The 22,880-nt window shown below is 34.4% G+C and overlaps 1 protein-coding gene across 7 annotated transcripts in view; it reads right to left on the bottom strand.

The window, feature by feature from the left end:
* Nucleotides 1-13,325: 13,325 nt before the first annotated feature.
* The window catches only part of ARMC8 (armadillo repeat containing 8), a 133,504-nt gene continuing 123,949 nt past the window's right edge, over nucleotides 13,326-22,880 (bottom strand). For all 7 annotated transcript variants that reach the window (XM_074214856.1, XM_074214853.1, XM_074214858.1 and 4 more), the window contains 4 exons: nucleotides 18,389-18,484; nucleotides 16,596-16,668; nucleotides 14,447-14,540; nucleotides 13,326-14,008 (listed from right to left, as the gene is read on the bottom strand). In XM_074214856.1, coding sequence (XP_074070957.1) covers nucleotides 13,975-14,008; nucleotides 14,447-14,540; nucleotides 16,596-16,668; nucleotides 18,389-18,484 — 297 coding nt within the window. In that variant the 3' untranslated portion in view covers nucleotides 13,326-13,974. The remainder of the gene's footprint in view (nucleotides 14,009-14,446; nucleotides 14,541-16,595; nucleotides 16,669-18,388; nucleotides 18,485-22,880) is intronic.

Below are 22,880 nucleotides of genomic sequence, written 5' to 3'. Positions count from 1 at the left end.
TGAATGCAAGTCTACTATGTATAACTTGGAATTCCTTTAAAAATATAAAATAAAATTATCATGTAAATTTCTTTTTTTTCTTTCCTTCCTCCCTCCTCCTTACCCCAGTGGTTACCATTAGTCACAAATATGTATGTATGTTTATGTACATATATATGTGAAATCATCCTGCACATACTTTTACATATTAGGACATAAAATTGTATGATTAAAAGCAGAAATATTAAAAATATTCTTTTCAGATCACAATGAAATTATATTAAATATGGGACCACAGAAACAGATTAAAAATTAATTGGAGATAAAATCTAATCTTAAGGAATGTATAGGTTAACAAATCATAGAAATAATAATTTCATTAAAAATAGCATTAATGAGACAACATATCAAAACCTATGAGATAAAGCAAAACCAGTAATCAGATAAAAATTTCTCTCTCTAAAAGCTTATATTAACATAATACAGAAAGAACAGACCAATAAACTGAGGAGGCAATTTAAAAAAACTAGAAAAAGAACAAACTAAAAAATTCCCATTTAAACACTAAATTGGAAATCCTAAAAAATTAAAGATGAGCTTAATAAAATTGAGAAAAAGAAAATTAAAAAAAATTATACAATCACTTGAGTCTCAATGGGCATTGCTTATTGGTAGCTTGCTAGGCAGATGATCCAAAACCAATGACTGAAAACTGGAATCTAATGCTCTTGGTCAATTCTAAATTATTTTGCTCTTCCTTTTCATCTTATCCTCACCTTTTCTTTCCTCTCTGTTCATTCTCATGCCCAATAAACAACAAAGACTGAAATTGAAATGTACCTTTCTGCTCTTTCATCAAATCTCCCTGCTTTTCCATTACCTCCAGACTAGTGATTCTTATGTTGATTTATGGACCCTCAATTAAGGTGGTGCAGTGGATAGAATGCCAGACTTGGAGTCAAGAAGATTTATCTTTCTGAGTTCAAATCTGGCTTCAGATACTTGCTAGTTAGGAGACATCTAAACAAAATCTCTGAGATGAAATATTGGTTGTGATTGAGTGATATATCAGGTTATTTCAATACTTTAAATTGTTCTTAAAGTTATTATGGACAGATATAGTGGTTGAATCATGTTGGGAGTTTGAGGATCATGGAGTTTAAAGGGTCTAAATATGATGCATTCCAAGGATTCTAAATTGTGAAATAGCATTCACTGGAAGTCCCAAGATATAAGTAGCCACTAGTGAAATTTGGACAGCTGATTTTACTCGATTGTTAAAATTGGGTAGGAAAGCCTAATTTTTTTTTATCACAACAGATATGCCTCCTAAAAAATTATGAAAATATCATTTAAAATTTTATTTTTTTTGAGAGGCAGTGGGGTTAGGTAACTTGCCCAAGGTCATATATCTAGTAAGTGTCAAGTGCCTGACACCAGATTGCAACTCAGGTCCTTCTGAATCCAGGGCTGGGGCTCTATCCACTGCACTTCCTAACTGCCTTATTTTATTTCCCCCCAGGTACATGTGAAAACAATTTTTAACATTTGTTTTTAAAATTTTGAGTTTCAAATTTTCTCCCTTTGACTCTCCCCCCCCCCTTTGAAAAGGCAAGCAATTGGATATAGGTTATACATGTGTAGTCATGCACAAATTTTGATAATAGTCACACTGTGAAAGAAAACCTAGACTAAAGAAAATGGTCTCAAGAAAAATAATGTAAAAAAAAGTATGCTTCCATCTGTATTCAGACACCATCAGTTCTCTGGGAATCATCCTAAGTCTTTCAGAATTTTCTTGATTCACTTTATTGCTTAGAATAGAGAAGTCATTCACAGCTGATCACATTACAATATTGTTGTTTCTACTTGTAGACAGTTCTTGTGTATAAGCTCATGTAAGTCTTTCCAGGTTTTTCTGAGAGCCTCTTGCTTATCATTTTTTTTTTAGGTTTTTGCAAGGCAAATGGGGTTAAGTGGCTTGCCTAAGGCCACACAGCTAGGTAATTATTAAGTGTCTGAGATCAGATTTGAACCCAGGTACTCCTGACTCCAGGGCCGGTGCTCTATCCACTGCGCCACCTAGCCACCCCTATCATTTCTTATAGCATCCATCACATAGCCATTCTCCAATTGATGGGCATCCCCTCAATTTCCAATTCTTTGCTTTCAGAAAGGAGCTGCTACAAAGATTTTTGAATATTCAGGTCCTTTGCCTTTTTGTTCTTTTTAAAAATGTATTTAAAATTATGAAAAAGATAACACACTTTCCACTTAATCTTGACTAATCATCAAGTACAGGACAGTTTCAACAAGTGTTTGGGGGTTAGGGGGCTGTGGACAGACAAAATTTAAACTATAAAAGATTAAAATCAATTTTTTGTTTTATTCCCCTTTGGAATACAGACCAAGGAGCAATATTATTTTACAGAATGGTTGAATCAATTCACAACCCCACCAACAGGGCAGAAAATGCCATTCTTAAGAGATAACTAGCTTGAGTTTTTCTCCCTTGGTAATTTCTATCTCTTTGGTTCAGTTTCCTGAGTTTTAGTCTCCTATCCAAATATCAACCAGACACACCTCTGATTGGATGAACTCAAGAACATTCAAGGTGGTATGACTATGGACTTTCCTAGACTCTAGTCACATAAGTTGGTGTCTTAATATCTCCTCTGTTTTGATTGAGTAGAAATTCAGGAGCTTAGAAGTTGCTTATAATTTGCTCATGATTGTGAATATAAGGAAAGCTTTGTGAAACATGGAAATTAAGCTGCTCTAGATCCTGTCAAGGGGTAGAAGACACTGACAGAAAATAGGAAGTGGTGATTGTATCCCTTGTACTGCCCAGACATCTATAACAACCAAGGTAATGACAATATATTAAAAACATTCACTTATATAGCACTTCATTCTTTTCAAAGCTAGTCCACATCTAATAACATCTCATTGAATTTTCACAAGTCTCATGTAGGCAGATAGTTTAGATAATAACGTCCTGTTTTGTACTAGCAAACAGAGGTACTAAAACAGTGATTTCTTTTTTGGTCACAGTTTGTATAGCAACACAATAAGAGTTAGAATCAAAGTCTCTGGATTTGTTATCCAGGATCTTTACCACTCCACACTTCCACATGATAATAGAAGGCGATGCCTTTCATAGGTCCAGGCTAGGAAACAAATGTACTCACTAGTAGCTGTATATTTGACCTGGGATATAATTTTTAAAGTTTACTTGATCACTAGAGGTTTAATGCTATGAGCTCTAAAATGAAAGAAGAATGAGAGTACAATATTATAAATCTTGGTTACATGTTCAAGATTTTATTATTTATTCAGATATAATTCTGGAAGATGGGGGTCATATCTACATCAATCTCTTTGGTTCCAGTTTCCTGAGTTCTGGTATTCTGGGGTGCTTTATGATTTCTCTTCTTTCTTGAGAAAACCTGGTTTGCTTAGAGTGGATTTTGTTAATATAACATAGAGTCAACCACAGAGGTAATTTTTCTTTTTTTATTTTGAAAAAAATATTTTATTTTTCCCAGTTATACGTAAAAACAATTTTAACATTAGTATTTTTTCAAATTTTTAGTTCTAAATTCTGTCTTGCCTTCCCTTCCCTCTTCCTGAGATGGCTAAATAATTCTATAACAGTTATATACGTGTAATCATGTACAATATATTTCCATGTTCATCACCTTGTGAAAGAAAATACAGACAAAAAGAAAAATTATCCGACAAAAAATAAAGTGAAAAAGAATGTTTCAATCAGAATTTATATTCCATCAGTTTTTTTCTGAAGGATAGTATTTTTTGTTATAAATGCTTTGGAACTGGATCATTGAATTACTGAAAATAGTTGAGTCATTCATAGATGATTATGGAACAACATTGTTGTTACTGTGTACAAGGTTCTACTCACTTCATTTTGCATCAGCTCTTATAAATCTTCCATTTTTTTCTGAAATTTTTCAGAAACTATCTCACTCATAATTTCTTACTGTATAATAGTATTTCATTCCAATCATATCGCAAAACTTTTTCAGCCATTCCCCAATGGATGAACATCCCTTCAATTCCCAATTCTTTGCCACCACAAAACAAGCTGTTTATAAACATTTTTATACAAGTAGACTCCCATTTTTTAAGTTTCTTTGGGATACAGTCATAATAGTTCTAGTTCAGGTTCAAATGGTATGGATTCTTGCACTATCTTCTAGTTTTCCAGAGCTTTATCAAATAGTGAGTTCTTATCTTTTTTTAATTTAATTTAATTTTTTAGTTTTTTTGCCAAGGCAAACAGGGTTAAGTGGCTTGCCCAAGGCCACACAGCTGGGTAATTATTAAGTGCCTGAGGCTGGATTTGAACTCAGGTACTCCTGATTCCAGGGCTGGTGCTCTATTCAATGAGCCAGCTAGCTGCCCCATGAGTTCTTATCTTAAAAAAAAAATGGGACTTTGGATGTAATCAAACACTAGATTACTATGTTCATTTACTACTGTATATTGTATATTTTATTCCATTGAACCATTACTTTATTTATTGACCTTTACCAGATTATTTTGATGATCACTATTTTATAATACAGTTTGAAATCTGATTCAGCCAGTTCACCTTCATTCATATTTTTTCATTAATTCTCTTGATTTTTTGTTCTTCTAGCTCTTTAAAATATTTTTGATAGTTTCCTGGCTCTATAAAATATTTTGGTAGTTTCAATGGTATGGCACTGAATAAATTAATTTAGATAGAATTATCTTTTTTATTATTATTGACTTGGACCACCCAAGAGCAATTGATATTTTCCATTTGTTTATCACAGAAGTAATTTCTTGAAACTTCTGATACTCCTAATCTCTAACATTAAGAATATTCTCATCAAATGTCATCAAAAAGCTTACTTTATTCTAATTATAGATTTCTATGGGTATTTACTAGATAAAGAATTGGATGAATACATCATGTAATAGTTAAACCATAACCATTCTCCTAATTATCTATTGCTTTCCTGTGAGTCTGTAAAAGGAGGAAATGTATCTAGAATAGTCCAGACCATTTTGGGGGCTCCAGAGAAAAGAGGGTGTTGGACAGCTAGGATTATGTGGTTAAGATAGAAACCTCAGGGACGGCTAGGTGGCGTAGTGCATAAAGCACCGGCCTTGGAGTCAGGAGTACCTGGGTTCAAATCCGGACTCAGACACTTAATAATTACCTAGCTGTGTGGCCTTGGGCAAGGCACTTAACCCCGTTTGCCTTGCAAAAACCTAAAAAAAAAAAAAAAAAAGATAGAAACCTCAGAAATATTTTGATCACTGAAGTATGCTTAATTAATGTCTTTGGTCACAAAGGTCATGACATAACCTGAACTTTGAGGCATCTGATTAAGGATGTCTGAAGTTTTTAAAAGATCATTGGATTTAGACCTGGCAAAGTGGAAAGCATTAATTAGTTCATTCCCATCCTCCACAATTCCATTCCACTCATGTCCCACTCTACCCCTTTGCTGTGTCCTCCTCTATATCTTTTCTTCTCCCTTCAAAACTAATCCAAACCAGAACATTCCTTTTTTTTGTTTGTTTTTTTAGGTTTTAGCAAGGCAAATGGGGTTAAGTGGCTTGCCCAAGGCCCACAGCTAGGTAATTATTAAGTGTCTGAGACCAGATATGAACCCAGGTACTCCTGACTCCAGGGCCGGCCACTGCGCCACCTAGCATGGAATGAATTTAAATCCATCAAATCACAAGTATTAAAGCTAGAAAATGTCAAGTATAACCCCAAATTCCCACAGGGAATAGATCATTCTTCTAAAAACACATAAAATAATAGCAGTAAATTTCTCTGGAGAAAGTCTTATTTCTAAAATATATTGGAAACTGAGTCAAACTTACAATAAGAGCCACTCCCCAACTAATAAATGGTCAAAAGGTATAAATAGGCAGGTCTCAGAGCAAAAAAATCCAAGCTATCAATAGCATTTGAAAAAACTTCCCTGAGTCATTAATCGAGAAATGTAAATAAAACAACTCTGAGGTATCACCTCAAATCTATCAGATTGTCCAAATTGACCAAAAAAATGACAAATGCTAGAAGTATGAAGAAATAGGTACATTAATGAACTATTGGAGATTCTGTGAACTACTCTGCTCAAAAAGCTATTAAATTGTAAATTGCTTTTAACAAAGAGATACCCCAATTAGATCGGTACCCCCCAAAAAAACAAAGAGGAAAAGGTCTATTATGTACAAAAAATTGGAAATTGAGGGGATTCCCATTAATTGGAATGGTTATACAAATTATGGCATATGAATATGCTGGAATATTCCTGCAACATAAAAATAATGAAGGGAATGATTTCAGAAAAACCTGGAAAGACATATAAATTGATGAAAAGTGAAGTGAGCAGAAAAAATAATATATATATCCTGTACAATATTGTAAAAGTACTCATCTCTGAAAAACTTAGTGATCTTCATCAATACAATGACTAACCATGATTCCAAAGGACTCATGATGAAACATGCTATTTATATCCCAAAATAGAACTAGTGATTGAAGCTTATTTTCCTTTGATTTCTTTTGTTTTTCTCCTTGATACATGGTTAATGCAGAAATTTGTTTTGCATGTCTGCATAAATTTGTACGGCTTTTATTTTTCTTGTCTTCTCAATGAGTGAATGAGGGAAAGGGAAGAGAAAAGGAAGAATTTTGGAACTGAAAATAAAACTGAATTAAACAACAAAAAAGTATACTTGATTTTATTATCATCATCTGTCTTAATCCTAACACTATCTTCTCCAATGGACTGAATCTTCATACCCTCTCCTCTTAAATTTCAACCTCTTTCAATCAACTGATTTCTTTCCTATTGTGTTTTAATATGAAAAGAAATAATTTTCTTCTGTCCTTAAAGAACATGAAAACCTTTATCAGACTCCTTCATTCTATATATTTTCCTCCCTTCCTCAAACTCTCTGAAAAATCTATTTTTCCTGTCTTCACTTTCACCCTCTAATCTCATCACTCAACTGAAATTGCTCTCTTCTATAATCAATAATCTCTCAATTGCTGATCCTGATAGGGTTCATTATTCTCAAACTGTGTTGCATTTGACATTGCTGATCAACCTCTTTTTAAAAACACTCTTTCCTGTAGTTTTTCATTCTAATGCTCACTGGTTTTCTTCCTACATTGTCTGTTCTTTCTCAGTCTCATTTTTTTTAGGGGAGGGAGGTCATCATCCATGTCATGCTCTTCAAGATTCTATCCTAGGTCTCCTCTCTCTACACTTTCTCTTGGTATGATCATCAGCTGCTATGTTTTACCTATTTTATTTCTATCCAAATGACTCTAAAACCTACATATGTAGTTCTATTTTCTTCCTGAGCTTCATTCCTTTATCACCAATATTCCAATTGGACATTTGATACTGAAAATCTTAGAGAATCTTAAATGCAACTCAACAAAATTGAATTAATTATTTTTCTTTCTAAACTTGCTTATTTCCAATGAAGTTTCCACCATTCTTCCACTATCCCAAAGATATAAACTCAGCATTAACCTCAACTTTTTTACAATACTCAGGCAATCATTTGCCAAATCTTGTCTTTCCTTACACATCTTTTGCATCTGACACCTTCCTTTTATACCTATAACTACATTTGGTTCAAGCCTCTTTCCCCTCATCCAGCAACTTCTTCCTATTTGGTCTCCCTATTTCATTCTCTCAACACTCCAAACTATCTTACTCATTACTGCCAAATTAGTTTTCTTTATATATGGCCTTCTCAATGAGTTTCATCACAAAGGACAGAATAGAGGATGGTAATTATTGAGAATGGAAGGATTAAGTGAAAAGGTGGTTTTAGTTGAGGCATGGGGAATTCATGGGCATGTTTATGGGAAGAAGCCAGTAGAGAGAGAATGACAACAGAGAAAATGATCTAATGGAAGAGATGGAATGAAATGGGATTGCAGATAGAGGAGATAGACTTGGTAACTCTTTATTTGAGAATGGGATAAAGGAGATGTTGGCAAAAGGTATAGATAGGAGTGATATAAGGAAGAGAGAAGAAATAGGAGCTCCTAGTAAATACTTCATTTTTTTTCCCCTGAAAAAGATCAGATTTTCACCAGAGAGGATGGGAAGATGGGAAGCCTTGGGAGGTATGAGGGACAAGAAGAACTTCTTTGGAAACAGGGATATTAAGTTGTTAAGTGAGAAGTAGAAGGATTGCTTAACAGCAGTAAGGGTTCAGTTGAGGCTTGTTACATAAATTTGTACTGGTTCTTGCCAGAAAAGTTACATAATTTTTCTCCCTCATTCAGCAGCTGTGTGAAGGAGCAAAGGTGGTAGACTGTGAAAGAGACCAAGATTGAGGCTTAACAGGGAGTAATTGGGTGGGTTTTTTTTAAGATTTTATTTATTTTGAGTTTTACAATTTTTCCCTCATTCTTGCTTCCCTCCCCCCATCCCCCACAGAAGGCATTGTTAGTCTTTACATTGTTAGGGAGTAATTGTTGATATGATAAAAGGAACAGAAACTGAAAAGAATCAGTACTGAGTTGAACTGGTTCACTCAGGGGTCAAGAGGTCAAGATGGAGAAAAGAGGACAGAATAGTTAATGCAAGGGTGGTAGTCTGGAGAGAACTGAAAAGTTGAAGAATTGGAGGACATAATGTAGAAAAAAGAGAAGGGTTTGATAAGGGAAGGTAGAGGATAAGATGAAAAGTCAAAATATGGTCAGAGAAGGGGAATTTGGAATTCTTGTATGTAGAGGTGTTGCATTCACAAGTGAAATTAAGATCAAGGGTATGATCATTTTGTGGGGTGGTAGGGTGGAGGAACAGGCCATGGGAGGTGAATAGATTGAGCAACTAAATGGTTCGGGTGTGTGATGGAGAGTTAATATTTAATCCCTTAGAATGAAGGCAAGAAAAATTGTGAGTCAGGTACTTAACTCTTTGTGGAAAGGGAATTGTGGTAAGGCATAGGGGATGGGGTTTGGGTAATAATCTACAGGGGTTCACAATTACTAGGTTGTGTAGGCTGTGACCAGTGGAAGGTGCCACTTTTCTTCCCAGAGGGAGCTGGTCAGAAAGAATAGAAATCCCTCTCCAATTTTTCTCTTCCCTTGGAACAAGTACAGTAGAAAGCCCCCAGTGAGAGGAAAGGGTGCTTCTCTTCTCAGAAGAGGTGTCTTCATTGATGACAGGAAGAATAAGAAGATGGTGGGGACAGAAGATCTAAGTTTGTCACCTTCTTTTGGGGGATGAACACAAAAAGGGAAAACACTTGATCAGGTGGAAAATTTCTCCTCTCCTTACATCAGGTTGGACATCAGACTAGAGTAGCAGGAAATGGAAGGACATTATTTTCCTCCTCATCCACTGTGCCATAATAGCTAAAATGCATTCCCTTCTATTTTTTGTCTTCTCTTCTCAAGATGCAATATAAATACTATCTTCTACACAAAGCCTTTCTTAATCCCAACAACTTTTAGGGCTCCTCAATCCATATTTACTTGTATCTATTTTGTATTTATTAACTATTTATGCACTATATATATTTTTGTCTTTATCTTCATTATAATGTAAGCTTGCGAGTAGTTTTATCTAGGGTACAACTAGAGTACAACCCTAGTACCTAGCACAGAACTGTCACATAGTAGGTGATTTTAAAATACTTAAATGATTGATGAGTATAGTCTTCACATTTTATATAGGTGGGGAAACTGAGGTCCAGAAGTTAATTGTCAGTGCTAGGATTTGGTCTCATGTCTTACAATTCCAAATTCTATCCTCTTTCTCTCTTGCTATCTTCTTTAAAAGCACTCTTTCAATCCCTGAGCATGTGATCATGGGAAAAAGAATGGATCCCATCCTTTGAGGCAAAGAGGTAGGGTCTTATCTTTGAACTCATTGGAAAGTTCTTTAAAATCGAGGTCCTGTGTGTTGTGAAAAAGTGAAGTTGAGATTAATGCTGAGGTTATACCTTCATTGCAGGGAACTAGGAAATACCTTCTATCTGCCCTGATGGAGGATTTTATCTTCTGGAAGAAAGAATAAATGTAGCCACTAAATGATCTAGATTGGTTTCCAAAGAAGGCAGAAGGCAAACTTAATGTACTAATCATCAGGTTGGCTGAGCAATAGAGGGTGAAAGAAGTATTAGCAGTCTGGTATATGGTCCTCTCTGCACAGAGTATAAAGTTGTCGAAGTCCCCATTCAACCCTTTCTTGGTTCTGAGAAGGGAGGTCTTAGAATTCATCTTAATGAAGGATGTAGAGAAACTAGGTGTGTGTATGTAAACCTGGAGGAAGAAAGCTGGATCACATACCCTTCTCTTCAGTCATGTCCTAATGGAAACTCACTGGGTAAAAAATACTTTTTTAGAACTCAAACAACTGTAACAATAATAATAATTCCTTAATCAATGGTGCATGGTATCAGTGATGATCTAATTCCGTCTTTGGAATAATCACTGGTGCTAGGAATGCTCTTCGACTTTCCCTTTTTCCTCTTCTTTCCCTTTTATCAGGCCTGCATTCTGTAGTAAACTTCCCCACCAATGTGCCCAGAGACCAGGGGAAAACCCCCAGAAAAAAAGTATTCTGCTTTCTATCTTTTTCAGGTCCTCCACTTGCTATTATATCCTGTCAACATTGGACAAAGTCGGTACTTACTCTAGTTCTTGGTATATAGTAGTGCTAATTAAGTGCTTATTAGTCAACTAAGTATTGACCTGGGTTATTCCAGAGTTTCAGTTCACACTCCACATTCCCTCCCTTTCATCAGTTACTTGATGGTGACACTACACTGGCATCCCTTCTTCCTCACTTTTGCTGGTCATCACCCAAGTCACCTGAATTTAGTTTTACTAAATTAGCTACTTTTGCAATGAATAAGAAGCTCTTTGTGCACCTTATTTGGCAGCATCCTTTTGCCTACGAGGCAGAAATAGAGTAAAATGAACAATAAGAATATGGGACTCAGGAGAAAGAAGGGAAATTAAGTGAGTGAAATATTAAGACAGAGATGATAGCTGGAAGCAGCTGAAATCAAAACCAAAGAACAAGGCAGACTATGCTTGCCTGAGGAAGGTGGCAATGGCCTGAAGCAGACACAGAGGAAGTGATGGAGATGGAAAATTATTTAGGACATCATCAGGTCCATTCCCTTCAATGAGCAGCACACAAACCTGGATTATTGTGTTCATATTCAGGCTTGTTTAAGGCAGAACCTCTGAAACTCAGTCACCTTTCAGTCCTTGGAGTCATGGAGAGATGAATTTCCAATGACAAAGGATACCTTATTCAAAAGTTCTCTAATGCACTGGACAGTTGGAAAACAGAGTAAGTTTTAGAAATTACTGTGCTTTTTCTTGGTTTTATTAGCATGTGTTAAAAGTCATAATTTCATCCAAACTCTACCAGAACATATATTGTTCTCAATAAAGTGCTTCAGGAAATAAATGCAACTTATTAAATTGAACATTCTTTTCTATTTCATAAATTCTGGATTACAATCAGGAGAAAAAAAGAAGAAAACAGAAAGCAATAATAAAGATTGTTGAACTTAGTTAAAAGCTTGGGCTATATACATAAGACCATTTCCCACTGTTGTCAGTGTCTTGCAGACTAAAAATTGTATGTAACATGTAAAACAGTATTATCATAACAAATACATTTTTCCATGAAATTCATAAGAGCTACTTTATGGTAAAGTATTTTTAATTTTCCTTGTATACACCCATATGCAATATCAATTCACATAGTTTGAGAGTAAAAATGCAATTTAGTGGAATTTTAGACTATTAATATTATTCTGGAAAAATACTTTTTTCTTTCCATGTGATGTCTGGATTGTCTTAGCATTTATTGTTGGTCTGTTTTAATTTGATAGTAACTTTGGAGTGTTTCACATTAAAAATTTTAATCAAGAATGTTTTTTAGTGCTAGAAAAACTTTCATCAATTGAATGTTTTCTTTAAAATAAGGCTTTATTTTCAAGAAATTAGATTTAAAAAAATACTCCCAGGTTTTCCCATATTTGCATTTTGATCTCTCTGTAAAATCCAGATGTTCATTTTAATAATTTTTTATTGATGTCCTGAATGAATAAACATTCATTATCTCTGCATTTAAATCAGAGGATCTAAGTAGCCACATTCAGAGTAGGGGAAAAAATGAGGTTAAATGTATTTTTTGGAAAATGCTCCACTTTAATCAAACAGATAAATTCTATAAAGGAAAGTGCTGGATAATAACAGAATAGTAATATTTGAGAGAATTGGGTAATGAAATCCCAGTTTTCTTTCTTTGACTCAAATTGTACACTTGTCCAGGTTTCCAACTTGGTTTTTTTCTTCAAGAAGAAAAATGAGGGCCAGATTTCTCCCTCCATTGTAATTTGCATTATGTTTTATGTAAACACTTGGAAATAAGTTAACCCATAGTTTGAAGAACAGTTTAAACTAAAAGCTGTTAAAGAGATAAGATAAATGTATTGTGCAGAGAGAATACACTATCTTCAGTCATCATGAAGATATTTTCTCTTCCTTCTCTAGATATTAAGTTCTCCATCCTCATTCATAAAGGTCCTGACTGCACCAAACAGTTACTTAAACCCTGATCTCTTTCATAAAAACACATTATATTTCAATTCCTGGCTACATAATGCTAATCATTCTTAGCAGTGCTCTTGAGAAAGACTTCTTTTTAAACTGTTCAACTCTTTACCTTGAGCCTCCTGAAATAGCTTAACTTTGGAGAAAATGAATTAATTTCACAGTGATATATTCTGTAGGAAGTGCAAATATCAGGATGCAGTGAATCTTCAAACTCAAACTTGCCAGACAGCATTTTCAGGAAATGACTTGGTCTGAAATGGTCTTCCCTAATCACTGTCCAATGGCTGTCACTTACCATGCTGATCCTAAGACTTGTACACATGGGTGTAGATCTAGGTCTTCAGATGGGACTGGCAAGTTCCCTAGTGAGTCCCAGCACTGAACCCATTGGTTCTTCTCTCACAGTGCTTTGCCACAGAAGCATCACTATCAGTAGTACCATGACATTTCCCCTTGGATATTTTCCAAAAAACTTAAGGAGAGTTAACTCATTCCTTTACTTAGGAAGCCTGAGAACTTAATTGGGCTGGAAGAGCCACTAGTACCTGCTAATATTGAGCGGCAGTAAGATGCTAGCTAGCACCATTAATATTGCCTGTGATTCAGGTCATCTAGAGCCATTTTCTCTCTCTCTCTTCTCTCTCTCTCTCTCTCTCTCTCTCTCTCTCTCTCTCTCTCTCTCTCTTTTTAAAGGAAATATATGTAAGTTAAGTTTGAGGTTCAGAAATGCATATATTTTTACTTACAAATATTCATCTGATCAAAATTCAACATAACCTTTATGGAACACTTAACAAATTTTTGTTTTTAAAATAACATATCATTCAAACTGTATATAATTCAGTAAAGTTTCATACAGCAAGCAATGCTTAAACCCTGGAAAATCTGTAGAAAAGAGATTTTCACACATAAAATAAGGAAACAAAATTCTGAGGTATTCCCTCATACATACACACACACACACACACACACACACACACACACACACACACACACACACACACACACACACACACACACACACACACACACACACACACACACACACACAAAGTGGCTGCAGCATAGGCAAAAAATTGTAGGTCCAAAGGAAAATGACAATTGATTGTTCTAATAGAGTCCAGGTAGCTCAGGAAAAAATAAACACAATAGTCCTCTGAGTAAGTTACTACCTTGAAGAAGGTTCTCAAGATGTATGCGAGATCTATTCTACTAAATTGCTTTTGCAAAACAGCTCCCTGCACGTGAGAGAAACTCAGTCCAAGGTGACTTGTGCAAATATAAGGAACCCGATGAGGCTATTTCCTGTTACTCCTTAAACAAATGGGAGGGGGTGGTCTGAAGACTTGCTGGGTTTCCCATCATGCAAGATACTGCTGCAGTGCTGTCTTTGCCCTGAAATCACAAACAATGAATTAGTGAGTAGCTGTGAAAATTTTCCTTTCAAAAAAAATTTAGCTAAGTTATAATTTCATATTCCAAAATGTGGAAAGATAGATGAGGGCATCACTTTAAGGAGGGGGAGCAAGTACTCTTAAACAGAATTATTGGATTTAGGGGAATTTTATACCGTGGCAAAGCAAAATGTATAAACAACAAACTTAAAAGGGAGCTCTGAACACCACAATCTTCTGAGAAAAATGATATTATAAGCAAATTGTAATCCCTCAAATGAACTTTTGAGTATTAATTTGAGCTATACCTGGTTCTTCCCCTGATTCAGGACAGGGAAAACTAAGTTTCTTTGAAAAAATTAAAACTTCATGCAAAGAATGGCATGGTAGGTTATCAGGCAATTTAAATACTTTCAAATAAAGTATCATGGGTACTTACTTATCACATAGGTTTGTATCTGGTGATTGACTGAGTTTGTGTAGAATGTCTACAATGCCAATATCTCGTAATTTATCTTGCCGCTCTTGTGAACCTGGAAAATAAAACCTTAGATATTACTGAGAATATTGTGTAGCATAAAGATGGCTGGTCCCAGAGTCAGGAAGAGCTGAATTCAAGTCCTGCTACAGCTGTGTGATCAAGCCACACCAACTCTGTGAGACTCTTAAGTCTCAGAACTGTTCATATGACATTAGGGCAAAAAGTTTCTTTACCAGGATTTCCTCACACACACAGATCTTGCCAAAAAGTGTGTGTATACATAGATATCATATAGACACATATATACACACATACATATATATATAAATATATACATATATATGAAAGCATTGATTAACTTTTTCAAAAAATATTTTTTTAAAAAAGTGGAAAAATCAATGCTCTCTCACAAACATCTCCCTAGCATGATGATTAAACCCATGGGAGTAAATAAGGTCACCAAGAGAGATTGTCAAGAGGAAAGAAGAAGAAGCCAGGACAGTGTTTGGAGTAGACACACAGGTATGTGATGGGGATGATGATCTACAACAGAGGGCTGGCCATGGTCAAAAAGCCACCTCTTAATCAGTGTTTGGAATGAATTTGCAAAGAATGGGGGAAGAGATATTATGACAAGGGATTCTGACATCAGAAACATGGAAAATAGAAGCTCAGGACAAATTTTCTCATCTTTTCAGTAAAGTAGTAGGCAATGTCCTTAGCTAAGGAGGTAGAGAAGGTGGTATAGGAGAGGTGGAGTAGTTACAATGGGAGGTGAGACAGAGAATCAAGGAAGGAAGAATAAAAATATTGGAAGAGGAACCAGCTGATACTGTGTAACATTAATTTGTAGAGAACTTGTCGTTTTCCTCTAGTTTCTATTCAGCAGTACCTGAGATGAAACAGAGCAGATGGTAAAATGACACATAGCTGGGGTTAGGTTGGGTGATAATAGGCCAAGGAGGCAAGGGATTGAGAAGACAGTGCATTGTTGAGATAGTTAACTTCAGGGTTGAGATTGGGAAGGGAGAGGCAGCTAGGTGATGCAATGGATAGAGCACCAGCCTTAGAATCAGGAGGACCTGAGTTCAAATCCAGCCTCAGACACTTAATAACTGCCTAGCTGTGTGACCTTGGGCAAGTCACTTAACTCCATTGCCTTAAATAAATTAAAAAAAAAGAGAGATTGGGAAGGGAGAAAAATGAAGTCAGAGTAGGGATGCTGGCCTGGGAAAATTCTGAGCAACAGTAGGACTGGAGAATATAGTGAGGACAAAGTATAGGTTTAGGATGAGTGAGGTATAATGAGAGATAGAATAAGTTAGCAAATATATGATATACATATATACATACATATATACATAGAGTGGGTAAATTAGCCTTCTTCAAATACCTTCTCATGAATCCAGTGACTTCCTATTGCCTATATATTAAAATCAGACCATTCATTTTCATCTTCCCATCTCTTCACTAACTGACTACTTCCACTTACCCACCCCAATTTTTAGCACTCTGCAACTCATTTCCTTTGCTTTGTCAAGGTCATTAAAATTTTAAAATCTAGGTATGATTTTCTTATTTATACCTTGGCACACATTATTTTCTAAATTAAATTAGAATGTTCACTGTCCTGATCTTTGTCAATCTATGGCTTCATCTAATACAAAACTTACATCCAAAATCACTTTGTCCAAGACTATTCTGTTTTCATTGATCTTTTCAGCTCTGATCATAATCTTACTCAATATCTGGAGTAGTTGAAGACTTAGGACATATATTATTGTTTTAGTTTTCTTAACTGTTTTTCAAGTGAATGTTATGTGACCAGGACCAAATCTCTTTTTTCTTTATGATATCCCCAAGGCATTTGCTCTTAACAAACTAGTTGCCCAGTAAATATCCAGATGCATGAGCACTGGACCCATTTATAGTTCAATATACAAAAGGATGTATATATTTTTCTAGGGGAAAACTGGAGTAGGGTCCAAAGCTAGACCTTGCTTTTAGAAAGGATCTTGACTACCTGGTGCTTTCCAGATCAAATGACCTTCAAAAAGCTTTTTCCTTCAGACTTCCTTTCTTCAAGACAAATTCAAAAATCTCTTACCTTCTTCTTCATTCCATATGAGGTTTGATATACAAAACATGGCAGCAAGCTGTAGTTTAACATGAGAATGGCCCTAAATAACAAAGAAAATGAAATTGTGTCACAGAGGTAATTTTATATAAAACTGTATTTCAAGTAATAAAGTCCCATGAAAAACACCAAGTTATGAGGATTTAGATTAATCAGCACAGAGATATCAATACAGGAATCCTATGTTGATACCTTGTCATTAATAGATAACTTTTCATGTTATCACCAACTAGTAGATATAATATACTCGTTCCGGGTAAACTATGGGTTATATCCAAAGTCATAATGGAAATATTTAAGAGTCATAATTGTGATTTTATGTAAATTTACAATATCCATGAGCTATTCATTATATAATACTCAAACCTCTAATATAAAGTAAATATCATTAATTTTGTATTTATCTTTTTCAAATTCTTTACTCTTCTTTTTTTCAGAGGTGGTAGGGACAGAGAGCATTGCATATACTTTTATAAACTGAAAATGTTTTAAAATGAGGTATTTTATAAGTGGCTCATTCAACCTGTACATTTTACTGAGGAGGCTAACTTCTTCAAATCTGGATCACCAAAAGGGTTAAACTACTACTGTTCATGTGAAAAGATATCAAAGAACATGATAAGTTACTTATAACTACCGCTTACATCTTAAATCTAGGCAAAAAAATAAAATCAAATAGAAAGAAAAAATTCAAAAAAGTTCTCTATTACAAATGACATTAAACCCAAGCACACACTGAATGCAGAACTTTGAAGACTTTATTTAAATTAATATTATGAGCTTGAATTCAAGGTCAAAAGATCAGGATTTTTATCCACTTAAACCTTTGGAGTACTTGCCTCATCTATCTCCACAAAATTATTATGAGACTCTAATAAAATGAATGTAAAGGTTTTTTAAACTGTAACATGGTATATAAACACATATCTATGACTTATATTAGTCACATTTCAAAAATTTGTTTGAATTGTGTTTTTCTCCATTAATTCCTTCTGGTATATAAAAAAGGCAAACTTTTTTGGGAAGAAAATGTCTCTTTTCTCAAGAAGATTCACTGGACTGCTTTTGATATGTTTGTATGTGTGTATATATGTAAGTATATACAACACATAACATTTAATAGCAGAATTCTCAATATTTCACTTAAGAAGAAACCACATATTTCTTAAAGTAAGTTTGCAAAGTATATGTGATTATAGATAAGGAAAAGGATTAATTAGCTAAACAGTTTTAGCATTTTACAATTCTAATTAAATCTCCTGCCAATCACTTATTCTTAAATGTTTTTTAGATTACATTTTATTTTTTCAAATAACAAGCATTTATTTTCTCTAATCTTTCCATTAACAAGTGTTTATTTTCTCTCCTTTCCAATCCTTTTCTTCCTTTTAAAAAACAAAGGAAAACAAAATCCTTTTAATAAAGAGATATTCAGATAAAATAAATTCTCATACTGACATTATCCAAAAAATTCAATCACTCTTAGTTTGGAGAGATTTTGTTGTGTTTGATTAAAAGAAAAATGTCAAGTTCTTTATTCCTTTATTTAGCAAATAGTTCTTGAGTGCCTACTTATGTACAAATTATTAAATTTGTCACAATAATATTTTTTATACTTTAGTTAAATTGTTAAAATGACCTATGTTTCAAAAATCTTTGCACAATTTATGTTTTGAAATAGTGGCACTTGTAAAACTTTCCTGTCTCCTAAATCTACAAACCACAAGGAAAAAAACCTTTCTATTAAAAAAGAAAGACCATACCATATAATACTTAATTTTCTGCAAAATGTCATCATTGGTCATAATGAGTTCTTTTGCTGTTGTTCCATCTGCTATATTGGCCAATATACATAATGTCTAGAAGGGGAAAGAACAATTATTGGTATAGATGCAGGACTTAATTGATCTGAACAATTAAACTTTTTAAACAATTTTGATACTTCATGATTTGAACTTTCATAGATTTTCTTCCTCTAAATGATAAACTTTCTTATCTTCGACACTGTGAACTACAATAAACAAAAAAGTGTTTCAGACTAACAGAAACTTGAAAAATCTGTAGTGCTCAAACCACAAAGAAACCAAAATTAAGTGTTTTTAAATGATCAGTCCCACACATTTCATATAACCTCAATGTAAAAGAAAAAAAAATTTATCATGCTATAGTTAAAGATGAAATTTGCCTCAAAATTCTATTGTTTATGTGATTAAGTAGCTTTTAAAGTAATAATTTTAGTACAATGATGAGTTTTAAAGTGGGACTTTAATGTGATTTTTTAGTGACTAGTACAAAAACATTTTAAGTACTTTATTGTTATTTATGTGTTCTACTACTATAGGAACTATTTGCATTGACCTATTGTGGCTTAATTTCACAAGGAGGGTAGGGAGAAGAAAGCCCAGTCATTTCCTTATCAGTAAAATAACTTCTCTAAATGTCTTTTATCCCCTGATAGCGGATACATGCTGTATTCAGTAATCTTTGCTAGATTTCTCAGTCTTTAAAAGGCTTCTTTACTTGCTGATAGGTAAGTTATCTCTTTTCCCCCTACTATATTAGGGATGTCTTCTTGGAGTCTGAGAATTTTTCTGATCCTTGGAGAGATAACATATGGGTGTCCCTAACACGGGATATGGGATACTAGGGGACAGACTCTATGATCTTTGCTTCCATCAACAGTGCTTAAAAGTTCATGGCTCTTACAATCAAATGATATGATATTCTACATGTTATAAAACTATGGGATAATGGTGTTCCTCTTGGATCTGCACCTTCCTTCACAAGGCTAGAAATTCAAAGAGAGCTGAGTATATGTCATACTTATCTTTGTATACTCCTTTGTAATGCTCCAAATCAGAAAGCACAATGTTTTACATAATGTAAGTTCTTAAACAGTGACTTCTCAATAACTAGGGATATCTAAAGCTATGTGCTAAAAGCCTTTTAACTTTGTTAGTGTAAGGGCTGAAGTGGTTCTCTTACATAAAAGCTGAAGATAATAATTCCAACTCTGTGAAATAATTGAAATGATACCTCCTTTTCTCTGTACTTTACTCCTATTTATTTCCCATTTTTCCCTTTAGTTATATTATAGAGAAATAGACTTTTTTTGTCACCAGTAGACTGGCCATCAGGTGAATTTTTTTTCAGTCACAGAAACTCATGAATTAAATACAGTTAAATATATAGGGGCTATAATTTGTTTTGGGAGAGGAATGTTCTCACTGTTGAAATTACTAGTTCTCTTAGATGACACTCCCAGGGAACTTATAATTCCCAGAAGACAAAAAGGAAAGTTTTAATTAAGAAGGATCTGAAAGGAATCTATATCAGATATCATTTTTGGGTGGCAGCCAGGAGTCAGGAAGACATATTCAGATCTGACCTCAGACACTACCTGTGTGATCCTGACAAAGTCATTTAATTTGTTTGCCTCAATTTCCTCAAGTGTAAAAAGGGAATAATATCAGCAAATATCTCTCAGGGTTGTTAGGAGGATAAAGAGATAATATTTATAAAACACACAGTACCTGGTACCTAGTAAGCTCTACATAAATGCTAATTCCTTCCACCTTCTTTTAGTGAATGAAAATGAAGAGTTAAGAAATGCAACCATGTGGCTTTTGCCTAGAAATAAGGAGGTAATTCAATACCTGATAGGATGGTGATTGGTAACAGAGAACTAAATGTCTAGAAGGACTAAAAGGAGCTGGAGAGTAAAGTTCTGGTCCCTTCATTCTGCTTTACCTACAACTGAAGACAATACCTGGCTGTCCCTGATAGACTCATTGTAGATAGGGATACCAATAAATCCCAGGGAAGGGTTCTCCTTCCCTAAAGATCAACTAAAGTCATTTAAAAATATAAGCAGGTGTAACTCTTATTTCATAACATACCTAATATGGAAATATGTTCAATACAATTGTACATATACAATCCATATCAGATTATTCATTGCCATAGGGAGGGGAGAGGAAAGAGAAGGTGGTAAAAAAATATGGAACTCAAAAGCTTACAAAAGGATGAATGTTGAAAAGTATCTTTGCATGCATTGGGAAAAAACAAAGAAAAAATTTATAAAAAAGAAAGATATGTACAGGGCATAAATGGCTGAAAATAGAGATACTTAGTCATTTATTTTGTTGCTAAATAGTTGAATACTCAACTATTTGTTTGAAAGGGATCACTCAAAAATTAATTAACACATTGGACAGACCTAGATGACAGATGTCTGATATGTGTGGGTTAACTGCATATCTTAGTGATTTATCCAGTCACTGACAATTTGGAACACACACTGGTTATTTGGGGAACCTATCAGACACTACTATCAACTACTGCTGGAAATTTTATGCCTTTTAACTTCTGACTACATTCACCTAAACTAAACTCAGTCAGAACATATCCTTATACTCAAGTCACATATGGAAGCAAAGTAGAAATTACTTACTGAAGAAAAACCCAAAAAACCAAAACCTGTTTCTCCTAATCCTCCTCTTCCTTCATATTCTAAGAGAAAGATTCAGAGCAGCAAGGTTTATAAGAACTCCACCTATCAAGAAGCAAGCAGGCAGAAATGACAATCATAGGCGGTAATCTAATCCCGTTCTATTTTCTTTCAAGTTTTGATGTTGATAAAAGCAAGAAAAATTGAAGAAAAGAAATGATAAAGTGAAACAGTACATATTATTATGTAAAAGAGTTTGAATAATTTTTAAAAAATGTATATGCTCTTTTCTCTCATTTTATAATATCCAGAACAGCAAGCAGACATGGTCAGTACTCTATTGTCTTTTTTAAAAGGTTTTTGCAAGGCAAATGGGGTTAAGTGACTTGCCCAAGGCCACACAGCTACGTAATTATTAAGTGTCTGAGACCAGATTTGAACTCAGGTACTTCTGACTCCAGGGCCAGTGCTCTATCCACTGAGCCACCTAGCTGCCCCCATGGTCAGTACTAAGAAAAATAATTGAAGCACCATAATCTTTGGATGGTTTAAGGCTTTAAGGTATCTATTGTCAGATGATGATGAATACTTGACAAGTTTGTTAGAGATAGGACATCCCTCCATTAGCTAAAATAAGACAAAGGAGTTCTTAAACGCAAATATATTGAATAGGTTAAGAATATTTTTATTAATGTTGTCTTGGATGCTAATATTTTCTTTTATTAATTTAATTTTTTTAAATAAAAGATTTTATTTTGAATTTTACAATTTTTCCCCAATCTTGCTTCCCTCTGCCCACTCCTCACAGAAGGCAGCCTGTTAGTCTTTACATTGTTTCCATGGTATATATTGATGAGAGTAAAAAAAAGAAAATACAGAATTAAGAAAGAATCTAATGGATTCAAGAGGAGGCAAGAGAGTGAAGAGAAAGAGTGGAGCTGCTATTTATGTTTTTCCTTTCTTGCTTATGCCATATATGCAGTATGGTAAATTGCTGTGATGAGAGACAAATCATATCCTTAAGGAAGAAAAATAAAGTATAAAAGATAGCAAAATTATATAATAAGATAATTTTTTTAATTAAAGTTAATAGTCTTTGGTCTTTGTTCAAATTCCATAATTCTTTCTCTGGATACAGATGGTGTTCTTCATCGCCAATAACCCCAAACTGTGCCTGATTGTTGCACTGATGAAATGAACAAGTCCATTAAAGTTGATCATCACCCCCCATGCTGCTCTTGGGGGTGTACAATGTTCTCCTGGTTCTGCTCATCTCGCTCAGGCATTATATAACAGAAATATATGTTTAGACTTTAGCTTGACAATTGGGTTATATTTTCTTCCTAACCTAAGATAAAATTGGGTAGGCACAGATACAGATTGCAGAAATGAAACAGACATTTGCCTAATGTCAACTTAATGGACACACTGATGATATGGTCCAGGTATTTGGAGTCTTGGACCCTAAGAGCATATGCCGTTATTATTATATAGAAGCATTTACAGAAAAATAAGAAGAAATTTGAAAAACCTCAGAAAAAAGTCACCTAACAAAATCAACTAAGATCTCACATGAAAGAATATGAGGATTCAACAGATTCTCAGTTGGAAAGGAAAAAATATTATATATACTCCTATACTTGAACCAAGTAATTTGAGTCAAAGTTACCATAAAAAATGAAAACCTGACGATCAGTGACAAGGTATTTCTGATATTGCTTAAGACTAGTTAGACCCGGGTGGCTAGGTGGTGTAGTGGATAAAGCACTGGCCTTGGAGTCAGGAGTACCTGGGTTCAAATCTGG

Source organism: Macrotis lagotis, chromosome 1, assembly GCF_037893015.1.
Source record: "Macrotis lagotis isolate mMagLag1 chromosome 1, bilby.v1.9.chrom.fasta, whole genome shotgun sequence".
In the NCBI taxonomy this organism is placed as follows: Eukaryota; Metazoa; Chordata; class Mammalia; order Peramelemorphia; family Peramelidae; genus Macrotis; species Macrotis lagotis.
This window is presented reverse-complemented; position numbering and strand designations above follow the sequence as displayed.